The sequence below is a fragment of the Cyprinodon variegatus genome, unplaced genomic scaffold, assembly GCF_000732505.1.
Source record: "Cyprinodon variegatus isolate N-32 unplaced genomic scaffold, C_variegatus-1.0 Scaffold267, whole genome shotgun sequence".
Taxonomy (NCBI): domain Eukaryota; kingdom Metazoa; phylum Chordata; class Actinopteri; order Cyprinodontiformes; family Cyprinodontidae; genus Cyprinodon; species Cyprinodon variegatus.
This window is the reverse complement of record NW_015150720.1, coordinates 785,140-802,796: the sequence shown is the minus strand read 5'-3', so window position 1 is coordinate 802,796 and position 17,657 is coordinate 785,140. Positions and strand designations below refer to the sequence as shown.

At 38.2% G+C, this 17,657-nt stretch overlaps 1 protein-coding gene across 8 annotated transcripts in view; it reads right to left on the bottom strand.

Moving 5' to 3' along the window:
• Nucleotides 1-6,815: 6,815 nt before the first annotated feature.
• LOC107089820 (neurexin-2-like) overlaps nt 6,816-17,657 on the bottom strand; it is a 224,374-nt gene continuing 213,532 nt past the window's right edge. For 3 of the 8 annotated variants that reach the window (XM_015382809.1, XM_015382812.1, XM_015382811.1), the window contains 2 exons: nt 12,548-12,632; nt 6,816-9,652 (listed from right to left, as the gene is read on the bottom strand). In XM_015382809.1, the coding sequence (XP_015238295.1) occupies nt 8,850-9,652; nt 12,548-12,632 (888 nt within the window). In that variant the 3' untranslated portion in view covers nt 6,816-8,849. The remainder of the gene's footprint in view (nt 9,653-12,547; nt 12,633-17,657) is intronic. The other 5 variants (XM_015382807.1, XM_015382810.1, XM_015382808.1 and 2 more) reach the window with 2 other exon arrangements.

Here is a 17,657-nt window from a genome sequence, read left to right as displayed (position 1 = left end):
GCTGCTGTTTCACCCATTACACATTAACCCAAATTTGGAAGTAATGTCAAGTACAATTCTATACAACATTAACTATGTTACACACACATAACATAACTTTGAGGTTTAACAGGCATACTTACTGTAGCTACAGGCATTCTGACATTCAACATTGAGCAACAAGCAACTACATCACCATCAATCCCCCTTATATTGGGTCCCAGGCCCAATGACTCAAGAAAAACTTAATGAGAGAACTACTGACCTAAGAAATAAAATCATGCCTCAGATGAGAACCTGTCAACCCTGGCAAAGGCTAGCAAAGTTAGGTAAGGTGCAACCAGATGATCTCCTGGCTGCAGTGATTACAACACTCAGTACAATCCCTATTACAGAAACTAATGAGCTGATATTTAGTTCAGCATTAGTGATCCTTGAGATGCTTGGCCAAGGTAGAAGTCAAGAACACGCACAGAGGACAATGTCCACCATGGAAGAGAAGGTGGGAAGCCAAAGTAATGGCAACAAGGAAAAATTAAGCCAACTCTCAGAACTCCAGAGAGGATCATCTGGGAAGGGAATGCTGCAGAAATAAAAGCAGAGGCCCAAGCCCGAGGCCTTGGAAGCCCATACTATGCGGCTTGATAGGTACAACAAATAAATAGAAACCAGATGAATAAACTGGTTGTTCTCCAATGATCCAACTAAGGTGTATTCCCAGTGGCAGAGCAACAACACATAAGCCAACCCAAAAAGCCTGGAGACTGAACAAGACTGGGAAAAAGAGGCAGCTGACCAAGCTAACCTCCCTGAACAGGGTCTAGCGAACATCTCAATGGCAGACCTCGAACAAAGACTCTCAGGTATGAATAGCTGGACAAAACCAAGCCCAGGTATGATCCACACCTACTGGCTGAAGAAGCTGACTTTTCTCCATGAACACCTAGCAGCACAATGACCTTTTGGGAAGTATCCTGTCTCTCCACAACATGGAAGCTCATAGCAGCGAAAATAAGTGGCCACACGGATCAACACATGACACAGGCACCAAAGTGCATTGTAAAACCAACACCAAAGGAACCAAACACCAACTGGTTGATAGAATAGTCGCCCGAGACTGTGGAACATACTAAAGGGGATCCTCTATTCCCCCCCCTGCTGTTCCGCATTGGCCTGAACCCCTCAGGCCTCAACAAGACTGGCTATGGATACCGACTCAGAAATGGGGCCACTATCAGCCACCTCCTGCATGTAGATAAAATCATTTGTATAGTAAGAGTGAACAAACCATCCACTCCACCGGGATCTACAGTAGGGACAAAGGAATGTAATTTGTGGGCTGGAGAAATGTGGCTGGATGGTGACAAGGAGAGGGAAGGTAATCCACCCAGAGGGGATCACGTTCCCAGAATGGTGAATAGCAGATATAGACGAGAGCTACAACTACCTTGGAATATCACAGGCAAATGGCAACCACAAACAGGCCACAAGTGAAACAGCTACAGCCAAATACCTGCAACAAGTTAGGCAAGTTCTGAGAAGTCAGCTCAAAGGTAAGAACAAGGTCCAGGCATTAAACAGCTATGCTTTGCCAGACGTCAGATACCCTGCTGAGATAATAAGAAATTCAGATCAGTGATATTAAAAAACACAGAAGCTACTCACTTTACATGGCGGATTCCACCCCAAATTTAGTATCCACACACTATACACTAAGTGCAAAGAAGGAGGTAGAGGCTTAGTGAGCATTAGAGCCACCACTGAAGATGAAACATCCAAGCCCTAAGAATACATCAGGAAGATGAAACATCCTAGCCCTAGGAATACATCAGGAAGGTAGCCCTAAGAGATGAAGTGCTAAATGAATGTCTCAGATAGTGGAAGCTGGAACTAGAGGAAATATCATTGGAGGAATAAACCCTGCATTGGATGTACCTGCAACAGATAGCTGAAGTGGTTGATATGAACAAATCCTACCAATGAATAGAGGGGGCTGGGCTGAAGGACAGCACATAAGCACTGATCATGGAAGCACAGGTGCAGGCCTTGAGCACCAGAGCAATAGATGTCATAGCCAGCAATATCCCAGTTGCAGGCTTTACAAAGAGGCCCCAGAAACAATCAAGACATGCAGGGTTGAAGATACTGGCAGGAAAGGATTACATGAACCGTCATAACCAAGTGGCTGGTATGGTGTACAGAAACATCTGTGCAGAACACAAACTAGAGATCAAAATGGGAGCCACCTTCCTAGGTGGTAGAGCAAAGGCTTGCTAGATGGTTTGCTAGTTTTGCAGCTGTACATAAAAAATTCAGAATAAAGGTAGATGAATTTAGAATGCATGAATTCATTACTATGGATACATTTTTATACGTCAAAAAGTTCACAATTATACATTAATTTGTTTTAGTCTATAAATTGTAGTTAATGTGGTGTTTAGTTTGATAAAATGTGCAAATACTTAAGGGGGTATAGATAATTCTATACACTTTAAACATTTTCTAATATGCATATTCAAGCATACAGATGAGCAAACACAAGATTCATACGCATAGTACAATTTCAAAGGATGTCTTGGACAACAAAGGAAAAATAATGATAAATGACTTTAGAAATAGATAAAGAAAACTGCCTTCCAGAACCAGTGCTTGGCAGGACAGCTATAATCTGCTTCTGCCGTTGGAGCAGTTTTGTCGAATTAACCTTTTGACATCTCTGCAATTCTCAGGAGTGGTTTATTCTGTCCTTTAGCAACCCCCGTTTGATACCCTCTGTCAACACGAATAAGTCCTCACCTGCACCAGACCTGTAGTGACACAACACCTCTGCAGCCTGTAGGGCCATTCCTCTCTGTATCAGTACAAAGGAGCTGAAGGTACAAATGACCCCCGCTGGCTTGGAAAACAGGCGTTCTAAATTCTTGTCTTTAGTGATAAACCGTTGGAAAATTGATGTCTGCCTAAAGCAGGCAGCTGTTGCCTTGGTCCTGGAAAATAAGAGTGTTCACAGCAGACAGTTCCTCTTCATATCAGCAGGGGGGGAGTCAACAACACATAAGCTACTGCAAGCCTGCAAAAGTGAAGGTGGAGTTCTTCTTTTGGCATTCAGGGGTAATGCTATTTTATGAAAGAATTGAGCATGAGGAGGCATTTTTCTTTTTCCCTTAGCTGGCTTCATTTATAGCTCATTTAATTTCTGCTGAACAGACTACATGCAGCTAGGGGCATTTAGAGACCCCAATTTGCCTCTTTAGTTATTTAATATCTTGCATTTGATAAAAAGACCAATAAACCAGCCTATTTCCTGAATAGAAGGTATGCATTCATTAACTTCTAATTCTTAGTCTACATCCAGTACCATTATAGTGAATTACAGTCTGTTTGGCACAAAAAACTAAATCCCAAACTTTAAGATAAAATTGTAAAAATTAGTTTTGCGGTTATAGTAAAACTGATTTATAATCAGAGCTTACGCAAGTGCTTTTAAACCAAAGCAACTATTAACAATAGTGTATTCACAGCCTTGTACTGATGTCCTGATATAAAAGGTGGCATATAAGTCGATTTTCTGAGGTTACTGTGGCTCCTATCAAATCATAACATAAAGCTACTGTTCAGCCGTGTCTGCTTAATCAAATAAACTAACTTTAAATGTAATTTTGTCACCTCTTGAGCAATATTTCACAGTCATTTTTTTATTTGTTTTGCTGGTTTATTAAAAATCGTTATTTAATCAGGGTGAAATCAAACCCTCTAAAAACAAGCTCCTATCAGTCCAGTGCTGTGGAGATTTTACAGAAGGCATAAAGCAAGTGATTGAATTTAAATTGGTTTTCTTCTTGTTGTTTTCCCTCTTTACTTGTATGCTTTCAATCAAGTTCTATTTTCAAAATATAAGAAAGGACATTTTGTGAAGAGGTTTACCTCTGACTGCAGAAAGGCAGACTTCATTATGAAACACCCTCCACAATCATTTTAAGTCAAGTTGTTCTGAACCTGTTTTGATCTGGTTGGGCTACTTGATTAAGAGCATTTTAAATTTCAAGTGATGTTTCAGCTACGTCTGCGGAATTTGTTACCCCTATATGAGCTTAAAACCTACCATTTAGGATGGAATAAGGATTGGAAAAAAATCAGATTAACAACAAACACCGTTTTACCAGGTGAAGCTTTTGAGATAGTTGGTGTTTGTTTCAGCTACACCATTTTGGCTCAGGGGGTCATAAACTCAAGTTCTGGTTTAAACATGAGTTTGAACAGTTTGCAACTCAAAAGCAGCTAAACTCAGTGATTACTAATTTCAGCTTATCAGCTCATTCTTTGTGCTTCTTGTGATGTTTTTTTTTTTTTTTTACCAAACATACACATCAGGCAGAATGCGCTGTTCTTTTTTCAATGCCCTTAAAAAAAGGTTTTCAATGTAAATATACATTTGTTTGCAAAAAAGTAGAAAAAAAGCAACCCTGTGCTGCCGATTTCTGCAGCTGAATCAAACTGAAATATTTTTAATAATTGACAGAGTTTGGGTGTTAGTGTAGAGTTTACGTATTCTCCCAATGTCAGACGGGGTTTACTCCTTCCTCCTCCTTATCCCCACTATGTTAGAATTTTGTCTTGATTTTTCTTTGTAACTTCGGCTGTAACCCAGCCAATATAAGGAATTACAATAACTTAGCAGTTAATGTTTGCTTTGTTTAATAAGTTCTGATTGAAAATAGAAGAAAAAATATATATACCTTGCTTATTTATGCATAAAACTACTGACTGGGCTGAGCTGCATCTCTTGTATGTCTCTCTCTGTACTTAAGAGGAAAAAATTATGGAATTACTATGTACTAATATGGCAGATGGTTGTGTTGACTTCTCTAATATAAGGCCCCAAGATAATAAAAATCGCTTCTCCTCAGGCCTGAGGAAATAATATTGATCCAATTATAATTCAAATCGCTCTCCAGAGTAGAACCAAGAACACTGACATGATTTGCTTGAACAAGAAACAGACTTATGGTGCTCCACAAGACCAGAGTAGATCAATCCATGGGGTGTAATCCATGCAGCCAAACCTGGCAAGTACTCATGAGCTGGCTCAGTTAAACAGCGCCTAATGTGTTGGCGCTTCTCTTTAAAAAAAGAAAAAAGAATCGGCCATCTGGGTCATTTACGTACTTGTGGAAACATGACGGAGTCCTGATTCTATCACAATGTGCAGTGAATCATCATCCTAGACAAAGAAGACAGATTAAGGGTTTTTCAAACTTAGACTTAAAAGGGCTAAATTAGTCACATTTAGATGCAGACATCCTGTTTTAACTAAAAGTATTTTTTGGTTTTATGATGAATGTCTGATACCCAGGCGATACTGTCCCTACAGAATTATGCCGCCTCCAAAGCAGAGAGACAGAGAGAGCAAAGAGAAACTAATGATGAAATCCAAGTGTAACAGACACTTTTCTTGACCTGTGATTTATAATAAAAGCTGCTTTTTCATGTTTAACATGTTAACTTTTCTGTTAGTGTAGTGTAGCCCCTGTAGATTAAATTGGATTTAATTCCCAAGTATCATGTTAATTTAATTTAAAAAGAAGAAAAAGTGATGTTAGAAATTAAGCATATATATTTTCAAATACAACTTTAAATATGAATATTACATGCTTTGGTTTTTGTACGAATGTTGCCCAGGGTACTGTGAACTTTATATCACCTCATATACGTGGATGTATTCACCAGCTATTCACAAGTTATCTTGCTGAAGCCTTGACTTCCCACAACTTCTCTACTTCCTTTTTTGAGACCTTGATATTTTTTCAAGCTTTGTTTTCTTAGCGTTGCTGCAGTTATATCCTCTGGCAAGTTGGACTGTTGTAGCAGTAGATCACGAAAGCTAAGATGTATGGAAGCCTGCTTAGGAAAACATTCAGTGACCTTTACATTTAGATAATATCATGCTGGCTCTGGCAGTGTTTGGTTGAACAGGGTCTGCATTGCAGAGGGAGAATGATATTCTGATGACAACTTAGCAAACAAGTCACATGTCAAATTATGAGTTTAAAACAATAGGAGGACATTTTCTTATCTTAAATTGTTTTTTCTTTGGTTTCCCAAACCAGAAATTACCTTTAAATAATCTAAAACCCGTGTATAAATCCAAGGTTTTGTAGATGGTAACAAGGCTCCAAACACATAGAAAAGGTTTCATACACCACAAAATACTCAAGCTTTACTAACTAGCTATGTTTTAGATTGTCAAGTTTTTGTGTTTCATTTGAGATAAATAAAAAAAGTTTTTTTGTTTGGTCCTAAACAGGAATTCCCAATAAGATACTAACTTTAGACTGATGAGCTATTTGACATAAATGGTGAAAGTGCCTAAATGACTTCACTGTTGATGGGTAACATATGGCAGGTTATTTATTTTACCTCAGCATTTCAGGAATCATTGCACCTTAGCATGGACTGTCATTAACTAACAAAATGGAGTCCTAAGCAATGAGCTATAAATCCTATTTAGAAAAATTTCCTCATTTTCATTGACTAAGATCTGGAATCCTCCTTTCGGGCAGATCCCAGATAACCATAAATTGTCCAGTCATGACAGCTGTACCATTTTCTTTGTCCATGTTATCAATACAAAAATTAGTTCATTTACATAACAATGTAATAAAAAGGTCAATTAGTAGTTCAATTAAAAAACTGAGGTATTTATACTTTAAAGAATCCCTGAAGCTGAGTGATATATTTTCATGTATATATTTGAGCAATTTTAATTATCTTGGCTTACAGCTAATGAAAGCTCCACATTCAATAGAAAAATCAAAATGTTACATAAAATTAATTAAACAATGAGCTTAAACAACAAAAGAAAATAAAAACAAAAAAACAAATTAAACAAAAGACAACCTAACCGAATTTCAGCTCAAGAAGCTACCTGTCGATAGGAATATTAATGGAAAGTTGAGTGGAAGGAAAAAGTGCAAATAATGTGCAAGAGTTCAAAGAAAACTAACAACAAATACAATAAACTGATGGACTAATTGCTCAAATATCTGACATTCATGTGGTAAATGTTTTCTGAGCAACAGAGTTTTGTGTTTTCATTAACTGGAAGCCAAATTTATCATAATGAGCAGAAGATGAATTCCCTTTTATGAATTGAAATAGCTGTATGTGTCAAAGATCAGTTTAGGTCAGCAAGAAACATCACATAACACAGGTGTGTACAAAGTATATAATCAAGTGTATTTCATCTTTATCCACGTTCTGTACACATATTAAGATCCATTTCACATGAACACTATACAATAGCAATGAGTGAGGAATGGTATATTTTCTGAGAACTGAGCAACTCACACTGGATGGCACTTTTAATAAAGAAAAAAAGAAATCACACAGCATGAGTAGATAACTGAAAAAAGTTGTTATACCATCTGATTCATTTAGTTTTAGCACATATAAAAAGCACACCAAAAAAAAACATTGTTTTCTTCCATCCCTCTGTTTTCTCTGCATAATCTGAAAGGCAAACAAGGAAAATAAAAACAATGAGATATCTGCAGCTATCAGAGGAGAGTGTGCTTCTTTTTATTCTTTATTTTTGTCCAGATTAAAGTAGAAAGCAATCTAAAATGTGATACGTTAAGAAGAGTGGTAACAAGATACATCGAAATATCAGAGAAATATTACAGTTCACAAATTTAATTTTTCATCCCATAGAATAGTCTGGATAACTGATATAAAAAAAATTATTACGTTTTGGCTGCTTTACAAGGATTATCTTATGTCTTAGAGAAATGCTTCCACATTCCGTGTGCTTTTAAAATTTCAAATGACAGTATATTGGAAATATAAGGTTGGGAGTGAGCCGGCCGTTCTCTGAAACGTTCTCCAGAAAATTGGGATTCTGTGCTTCTCAAAGCTCCATTCGGACTGCAACAGTTTGGTGTGGTGATGACGATAATGATGATGAGTGCTGGACCAACAATCTCGGATGCGTTTGCTTTGATCACATCTTTGTCAGTCTGCTAACCTCTATATGTACAGTACATACAAGCAGTGTTCGTAGAGGAATACCTTCAAAATTATTTCTTCAAGGAGTACTGACTTAATTATCTCACACAAATAATACCTCAGATTCATCTGACTAAGACATTCGAGGATCGCTGCGTGGAGGTATGTAGAGGGATTTCGTGAACACTTTAGGATGGAGCTAGATGTCCTGGCTTGTTCACAGCACAACTATCCATCGGTGGAAATAATCCCATCTCATGTGGATGGGCAAACGCAGAGCGATCGGGGTAGTTTGAAAACAGAAAACCCATAACGTAACACGGAGGCTGCTGATGTGATGTCTCTTCCGAGTGAAAAGGGTTTTCTCTTCGAGTGCGCTCAGGAGGGCTGCTGTGGCGCCTGCTGCTCATCTACCATAAAAATTCAATAACTGGCCTGTTCTGCTTCATGTATCATAATGGGGACATCGAGACTCAGGATAGAGAATTACAAAGAAGTCCAGAGGAACTGGATGTCCTCAGCACTTTCTTCACAGTACCATATCCATGCTATGTACAAAGCCTAAGTGGATATTCTCTTTTCTAGCCAAGTTAGGAACATAAAATAAAAATTGTGCACCAACAAAGAGATGGTGAATAAGGTTAGATCATGTTTCATCAACATTTAATTTAACACTGCTGGGGAATTTCCTGGAAATCCGATGTTTGATTTGCTTTTAGAGGACATTTCTTTGCAGACTGGAACCTTTTTCAGATACCTGATAAATACAGGTTAAAAAAAACAGAAAAAACAAAACAGAACAAAGAAAACAGCATACTCTCATCCCCCAGTCTCAGTCCAGCTTTCTTTACTCTCCTCTTTTAGTTTCAGACATAGTATTCCTTGTCCTTGTTCTTTTTGCCCTTTGTGATGGCCTTTGCCACAGAGGCGGTGGCTGTGCTTTTGTCTTTGACCACTGCTCCATTGCCCTCCACGGTGGAATTGTTGGCAAACGTGTGGCCCTGGTCTGCTGGGTAGGAGCCCTCATCCCGGTTGCGGTACTTGTACATGGCATAGAGGAGGATGAGGATGCAGAGAGCAGCAGCAGCCACAATACCGACCACCATCCCTGTGGTGCTACTGGACTCCCTGATGACCTCCACGGCACCTGGTTGGTTCTTTTCATCAGAGGCTGTGGGATTGGCTGTGGGCACATGGGGAAAATTGGGGGGGTACGTTAGTCCTGGTGTGTTACGGGAGGATGGGGGAGCAGGGGGCAGGAGCACCTGGTCACGGGTGTTCATTTTGCCTGCAGGGATGTGGAGCTGGTCAGGATTAGTTGTGGGAACAAAAGGAGGTAAGGGGCGGGATTTCTGGACTCCACCCTCACCGGCGGCGGGAGGTGGAGGAAGGACTGTCCTGTCAGTGACCAGGGGGGAGTTATTTTTGTAAAAGTCCTCATCGTCGGATTCCGTCATCTCCCCCGAGCCGAATGCCGAGACTTCCACAGGGTCACCGCAGTCCTCCTGGTCCGGGGGGCAGGAGGGGTGAGGGGGGAGGATCAGGGACTCTTTGGTGGTTTCAAGAGGGGAGAGGAGGGTGGGAGGAGGGGGGATGACGGGGTAACGGGTAGCAATGGATGGGGGCTCAAGGGAATCCACTGTTATAATAGGCAACACTAATTCACCTCCTAGAAAAGAAAGAGAAGAGGTAAGGCATCCTGAATTAGAACAGGTCTGAGTGAAGAATAAAACATCATGTGGCTCATTTCTGACATGTAGGCTAATGTCAGATGGTTGATTACTGATATTATTATATCAGTTTGCCAAGCAAAACAACTAATGCTTTCCAAATGTTTCACGTGCTGTCAAACCACCAACTTTATTGTATTTAACTGAAGATTTATGGAAGACCAAACAAAGTAGCTCAAACTTGTAAAGCGGAAATACGATTTAAAGTATATCTACTTTAATTCATACTCCTAGATAAGATCCAGTAGTAATAACTGCCTCTAGAATTTACCTATTTGGTGAAAGAAGTCCAGCTGCGTTGGGATTTTAATTTAATCTCAGTATGAATACTCAGCTGAAGACCTCAGTGCTTACGTAGAAGTCACTAAAGGGGTCATAGAATGATTCTATAGGGGATTTGGTGCTGGTCCTTAAGGTCTCTGAATATGGTGTGTAACATTGTTTGGGCTGAAAATTGCCTATTTGCTTTTCTATGAGCCCTAATGCAAGCCTGGTTAAGAGGCCAAGAATGAAACGACAGGTTTTCTTCCTTTTATGGTAGGCTCATGATAATTTAGATGAGCCGTGCGCTGACTGGTTGGTTTACAACGTGTGAAGCTGCTAAGCAAAGAGGCGTCATAGCAACAAGCACTCACTCACTGAAACATCAAAATTGTTGATATGGTAGGGTGACCAGACTTCCTTTTTTTCCCGGACATGTCCTCATTTTCATACCTATAAAAATTTCCAGGGGGAATTTCAAAATCGTCGGGATTTTGGTCGACTACAATGCAGCAGAACCGAGCCGTCAGCTCCGGGGCTGGTCCGGGAACCCCCGGCGGACGGGGGCAGAGAGCCAGTGGGGGACGGAGCGACCAAACCTGACCCGGTGACGGTAGCATGGACACAGGTGGCCCCATGCTTCCCCTGCCTGCGGCTCATGGCGGCTCATGGCTCTCTGCTGAGGTCTGGTCCAGTCAGCGGCCAAGCAGTCAACACTTCAACCCCCCATAAACCCTAATTTCGGGGCGTGACAAAAGTTCAGGCCACAACCAAATAAGGCAACATTCCATAGTTTACGTCAACTCTGGGCTTTGTTTAAATTTGCCAGTTTTATGGTGGAAGTTTAGAACTGTGAGATTTGCAGAGAAGGACAATGTGAACTCGGTTTTGCATTCTATGACCCCTTTTAATGAAAACAGCACTATGAAGATTAAAGAACAAACCAGATGGTGGAGGGTTAGATTTGTAGTCAAGCTTAAAACAGGCTTAAAGTACAAAACCAAATCTCAATTTTTTCTGATTTTTGTCCAGTTCATCATCTATAAGGTGTCCTATAAGGCCACTTTATAGTAGTTTCCTCAACCAATTGACCTTCATAGAAAAGAGAGGAAGAAAGAAAAGCCAAATTGATAAAAGAAAGTCAAGAGAAATCCCATTTGCAATTTCTGACCAGTTTATAGCGGCGTAACCATATTTGTTATGCAAAACAGTTTGTCTGACAGAAAATGCTCCATATTGCCCTGAATACATCCTCTGCAAAATAATAAACTACAGGGGCAGCAGAGTAAAAGCTGCTGGGAATCAAAACATATCCACAGCTATAATTTTGGTGGTTCCACAACTACAGTTTTTGGATTTCCATATATTAAAAACATATATAATTTCCCATCAACTACAAAACTATACACTACTATGTTTTGCTCACTTAAAATCTCAAAATAATACATCAAAGCTGATGGTTAGCAACACAAAATGTGAAAACTGTAAGCATTTTTGAATGTTGTTGCCAGGCACTGAATATAACTCTGTTAAAGGTGTAATTCTTTGAGGTCTGGGTAGCCAAAAGAGAAATCTATAAGAACATAAAAACATACAGGAACCAAAGCCCAACACAACCCTAAAGAGGTCACATGCTGCCAAAAACACACAAGGACACATAGGAGGCTGAAGCTGCATGAGGGACAAATGATAAATGGATAAACGTGCAAAAAAAAGCAAATGGCCGTGCCACTGTGCACATCTGTGGGCGGAGAATCAGGGATGACAAGAGAGCAGACAGATTGTTATTTGAAAGAAAAACAAAGTCTGTCTGTCTGTCTGATAGTATCTATCTATCTATCTATCTATCTATCTATCTATCTATCTATCTATCTATCTATCTATCTATCTATCTATCTATCTATCTATCTATTAGGTATTTATGGCAACTCTTTTCCCTTTCATCATTATTATTTGAGTCACACGTTGCAGAGCCAGCCAGCAACAAACAATTCTGATAAGGTCATATNTCTATCTATCTATCTATCTATCTATCTATCTATCTATCTATCTATCTATCTATCTATCTATCTATCTATCTATCTATCTATCAGTCTGTCAGGTATTTATGGCAACTCTTTTCCCTTTCATCATTATTATTTGAGTCACACGTTGCAGAGCCAGCCAGCAACAAACAATTCTGATAAGGTCATATTAATAATGGAGGCACCAATAATAAGGTCAGACTCGTTCTTGAGTTTCAAAGCTTGTAACTGTCACAAACCTGATCTACTGTCATCCTGTCTTAATTACTGCGGCGCGCTCTTCATTTTCCACTAATTTTCATTAATTCAGTCCAGCTGAGTGATTTGCAGATGCATTTATGATGAATAAAAATTAGATGAGGCTGTAGTGAATGAGAGCAAATGTTTTGAGCGAGTGGTGGATAGAGAGGAGCAGAGACATGAAGACTGACTTCAACAGTTTTGGAAAACAATTATGAAACCAGTACATTCTGTCCTTTCACAATCCTTAGCAGGAGTCAGATAGCGGTGCAGACAGATCCTCCCTTGGCTTTCCCATTGGCTACCCACCTGTTCCAGGTTCACACTCTTCCAGGTCCTCGTCGTCACTTGGACACTCAGCTGATGCCACCAGAATATCATCAGAGCTCTGAGGCTGAAAAGTGAATAAACAATTAACACATTGCAGGCTGGATTTTTTTTTTCTTTCATCAGCTTTTACTTTTGACTGCTGTATTTGAGAAATATCTGCCAAACACAATGCTCTGTCACAGTACTGTTTTTAGTTTAGTTTTTTTTTTTTGCTTGGAGCAACTTTAGTAAGTGTGAATGTTCAAAAGCAGCACGTACACAGCAGCTCTTTATTCTTTAACCCCTGTGGTTCTTTTCATGCACTGTGTGTGCAAATACAGAATAAACGTTACTAAATGATTGCCTGAAAGCTAAATGTCATTCAAATATTTTTTTCACTAATTTGTTACATAGATTTCCACAAAAACATGACCTGCTTTAAATTAAACAGAAAAAGCAGAGTTGGAGATGGATTTTCCTTTTAAACCTTTGAGTGTACTAACAAGAAGCAATACATGGATGAAAGATTGTTAAATAGACAATTTGGTTCATTTAAAACTTAAAAAAAAGAACAGTTTATTATTTTTACTTTTTAAACCTTTTTGAGAATTAATTTAAAAATCATACATGGTCAAACATGATGAACCTTTTCCAGTTAAAACCGTTTTATTGAGATTCATTACCAGCTTTTAATAGGCATTTAAATTTGGCCAGAGTTTTAATTTGTTCCATTTGATTGACCTCAGTTACATTTACACATTCATATACATTTTTATGTATATTGATAAATTTATATTTTATGTACATGTTGGTTTTCACATTTACTCAGCCAGCCACATTTTTCTATCATTCAGTCAAAAGACAATGAGGTGAGTTCCTAATGTCTGCACAACAACAGTTTGCTCAAGAGTTTGGTTTTGGACCAACAGCTCTGCCTATATGTGTGGTAAAGCTCGTTGCCCAGGGCACCACTCAGTCAGAAATCGCATGGATGCTCGAAAAAACAAACCAAAAAGAAACAAGAAAGCAAAACAAAATTATGATGATTGATCCTCCAAAAAATATGTCCTTTCGCTTACTGATACATATTCCAGTGTTAGAGGTGACTGCTTTGCTTTAGTGTAATATCTGTAGAAAGTATTACCATACAGGCTTAGAGCTTAATGCCCAGAACTTTACTTTGCTCCTTTTTTTCCAATACAATTTGGAAAGCTTTTGTCATGTTTAGTTTAAAAATATAAATCCGAATCTAACTGGATTGTGCTATCTTAATGGGCCTGCGGGTGGGTCCAGCTTAGACAAATGTTTAAGATCCACATATCTAATCAATGCCAAACACAATTTTTTTAATTGAATTTATATTTCCTCACAAGACAATAATAACAAGTACCCAAATAAGATTTTAACAAAAATATGTATGGTTTTAGGGCAAATTAAACACTTTTACAGGTCATTTACACATGGGTTAATCAGTTAAATGAACTCTATAAAGGACAGCCATCTTCTTACTAAAACAGATCTTGTCTGGTATCATATGAAACGAAAGCAATTCACATTTTAATTGACATATAGCATGTCCTTCTACCACCTTTTCTAAAGAGGTAATATACCCACAAATTGAAACATACTGTAAATAATGTCCATGCCCTAGTCATTGCAAACTGAACTATGTAAACAAATAACCATTGACTCATGGTACATTCTGATGATGCACAGGGTTAATGTCATGACCAAAGGCTGTGACATGTGCAAAACAAGTCCAACAATGGCATTTGTGTTTTTGTCCAGATTCATCTTAATGAGGTAAAAATACATTTGTCTCAATTGTGCCAAAGTTACAGCTCTGTTCTTTACAACTAAAACCTTTAAAGTTGAATTTGCACCAACTGATTTAATCTGAGGCATCTCCTGGGTTTTTAAAAGGACTACAATGGTGTTTTGAGGCTAATGTTTTCTCACCAATTAAAGACAAATGTAGACATTGCATCAGTGGTTCCACTGAAAATATATCACACCTTTACACAGGTTTGCATTCAGACCAGGTAACTCTAGAGATATTCTCACTTTAAATTATTTGTGTATTTTCAGTATCTTCTAAAACATGCAAACCCCACTGAAAGTGTTACAAAAGTTTTATATTTATGAAGCCTTAATACTATATGAGAAACTATAAACTAAATCATGTACAAAAGCATGTGTTATCAAAATCATTTACATGAAAACAAGCATAAACATAATTAAAACAATGGCAATATCCAAGCAATTCTAACCTTGGATTAAATGATATAAAGCAGATCATGTATTTTTATTTATTTATTTTTTTTTTTTTAGCAGCAGCTTTGATTTGTGAAGCCCTTAATCTATTTTCATCCACAATTCTAAGAACTGCCAGTGATTGGGACTGTGGAACACAGAATTAATTCTGTAATGATTAAAAAGTGGGCTGCACAGTGTTGCAGTGGGCAGCACTGTTGCCTTGCAGCAAGAAGGTCCCGGGCTTGATTCGCAGTCTTTCTGCATGGAGTTTACATGTTCTCCCTGTGCATGTGTATGTTTTCTCCAGGTACTCCGGCTTCCTCCCACAGTCCAAAAACCTCACTGTTATCTTAATTGGCTTCACTAAACTCTCCTTAGTTGTGAGTGTGTGTGTGAATGGTTGTTTGTTTGTTTGAAAATGGATGAATGGAAAGGGTCTTTTCTCTCTTATGAAAACGAGCATTCAGATTCCTCCTTTTTTTCTCATTACTCAACACTGGATAATGGAAGTACATTTAAGTACCTTCAAAAAGGGAAATTTGAGGTCTACTAGAATCCTTTTGAAGAGCGTTTGGCTTACTTTGTGTTTCTGACATTCTGCCTTATCATCTGTCAACACAATCATATAATAGTAATACTAAAATAACTCTTTTATTAAACAGCTACATCTGCATGCAAAGCAGCTATACAAGCTCCTGACTTCTACTCTTTGCTGATAAACATTTGATTAAACTTTTAAATACACATAAAAGCACTTAGGTTTAAAGTTTTTCCTTTTAATGAAATCCTAGAAAAGAGCCAGACACTGTTTGGAGCAGAGTGTATAGTAGCACACCGAGGTCCCTGCTCCACCTGTTGCTGTACACTTCCAGTTGGAAGAAAGAATGAAGCCTGCAGCACTTTTCCCTCCATTACAAAAAAAAAATTAATTAGTTATAAATATTTCTTGCCATGAATTAAACAAGGCTGCCTCTCCTGTATTTCTACAATAGGCTTTGTATTAAAATCTAAACAACATCAAATTATAGATTTAGATAATGTTATAGATAAAAGTATTACAACTATAATATGTGTATTATTTTAGCAGGATTAACTTTTTACATTATGCAAAAATTTTTATTTATATTCTTTTTGTTAGAGTAAAAATATAATGAAAATAACTTATTTTCACCAAAGGTTATGGCTTGAGAATTTCAAAGTGTTTCATGAATGATGGTGTTAGTAATTTATGAGTCCATCTTTTTAAAGTCTGTCTTCAAAGTAAAAATGAACAAAGCACAAGTGTTTGAGTTCGTTGGTCCCTGTGAGGAAATCTAAAAATCTAAGGAGCAAAAACTCATTGTTATAAAATGCCATAGCCTTTCCAATGCAAAGACAAACTAACGAGTCTAATCTGTTATCTGTTTTCACATCGTATTTTTTTTTTTTAACCTTTTGCTCTTTTAATGGAGTTTGAGGGATCCTGTAACCTGATGGCAACTGTAAGGAGTGTCACTTTCTCACACTTGAATCTAAAGCTTCTTATATAATTATTTTTTGCAACATATGAACTGATTTTAAATTTGAATACGTGTGTATCAAAACACATGAAAAGGTGCCTCTAATAAAACCACAGTATGATGAGAGAAGTCATTAGAAAGGATTTAGAGATTTACATCTAAAGTGTCGCTTTATTAATTTGCTGTGAAGCTAAATATATGATTGTGTTTTGCAACAGAACATACAAAAATTTTCGACCTGATCTAAGTTTTGTAAAGAGATCAACCTGAGTGGAAGTAAACGTGTTTGAACAATATATGATGTATTAATTGGCAGGAATATGTGTTCAAACTAGCTTTACAGTTCTCCCGTCCAAGTGTAAACATTTAGTACCAGTGCAAATGTAACACAAAAGAATAATTTCCCGAGACCCTATTAATTTGTGATCAAACAAAGAAAAAATATAAATGTTTTGACCCTCGCCTCAGTTTTTTTTATTTTTACAAATAAAATATCTAAAAGATCATGAAAATCCCTTTGAAAACCTAAGAGAATCCCCAGATTGTATTTATCAATATTGACTGTAACTTGAACAAGGACTCATTTGTTCCACAGAGTAAGTAAACAGAGTGCCAGGTACAGCTCTCATTTTGGCCCAAGTGAGACAATTTAGTGAGACAATTTTTTTAAATTAAAAAATCTTTAATTAATGGCAGAACTCGGAAAAAATTAAGCTAAAAAAAGACCTTTAATGTGACAATGTATTATTCTCTAGTTTCAAAGGATACCAGCCATGAGTGGTCGCTCAAGAAAAGGGTAAGGCGTTATTTAAATTTTGAATGATTATGGTTCTGATTTCAATTCCTTTCTTTGATTCTGGTTCCTATTGATTCTCGATTCTGGTTCTTTTAAAGGTGCTAGTAGGAGATCTTGGAAAAACGGTTCCAGCAAGCTATATTTTTGAACATACACAACCATGCCTCTCCCTTCAGACCACCCCTCTAATCCACGCCTTCAAAACACATGAACGCGCATGCTGTCTGTCGAGGTGTTCAGATGTTTCCAAGATCGAGAACGAAACAAGCTGAGACCGAGTGCTCGTGACATGAACTAACAACAACATAATGCTACGTTCACACCTAAAGCAGCAGAGGCTGAAAAAGCAGCTAGTTTACATGCAAAGTCAATGGTTGACGTGCATCAAGGTGCAGCAAAAGGTCCTGCAGCACGTCTAGAGCAGCAGGAGCAGCTCGTTGCCGATCTGGGAGCTGGCAGGGAGACAGACACTGCACTGATGATGCAGAGCGCTATGATCACTCCTCTGAAACAGTTTGTTAACGCCTAATTTAACTTAAAATGCTGAAATCTGCCGGCA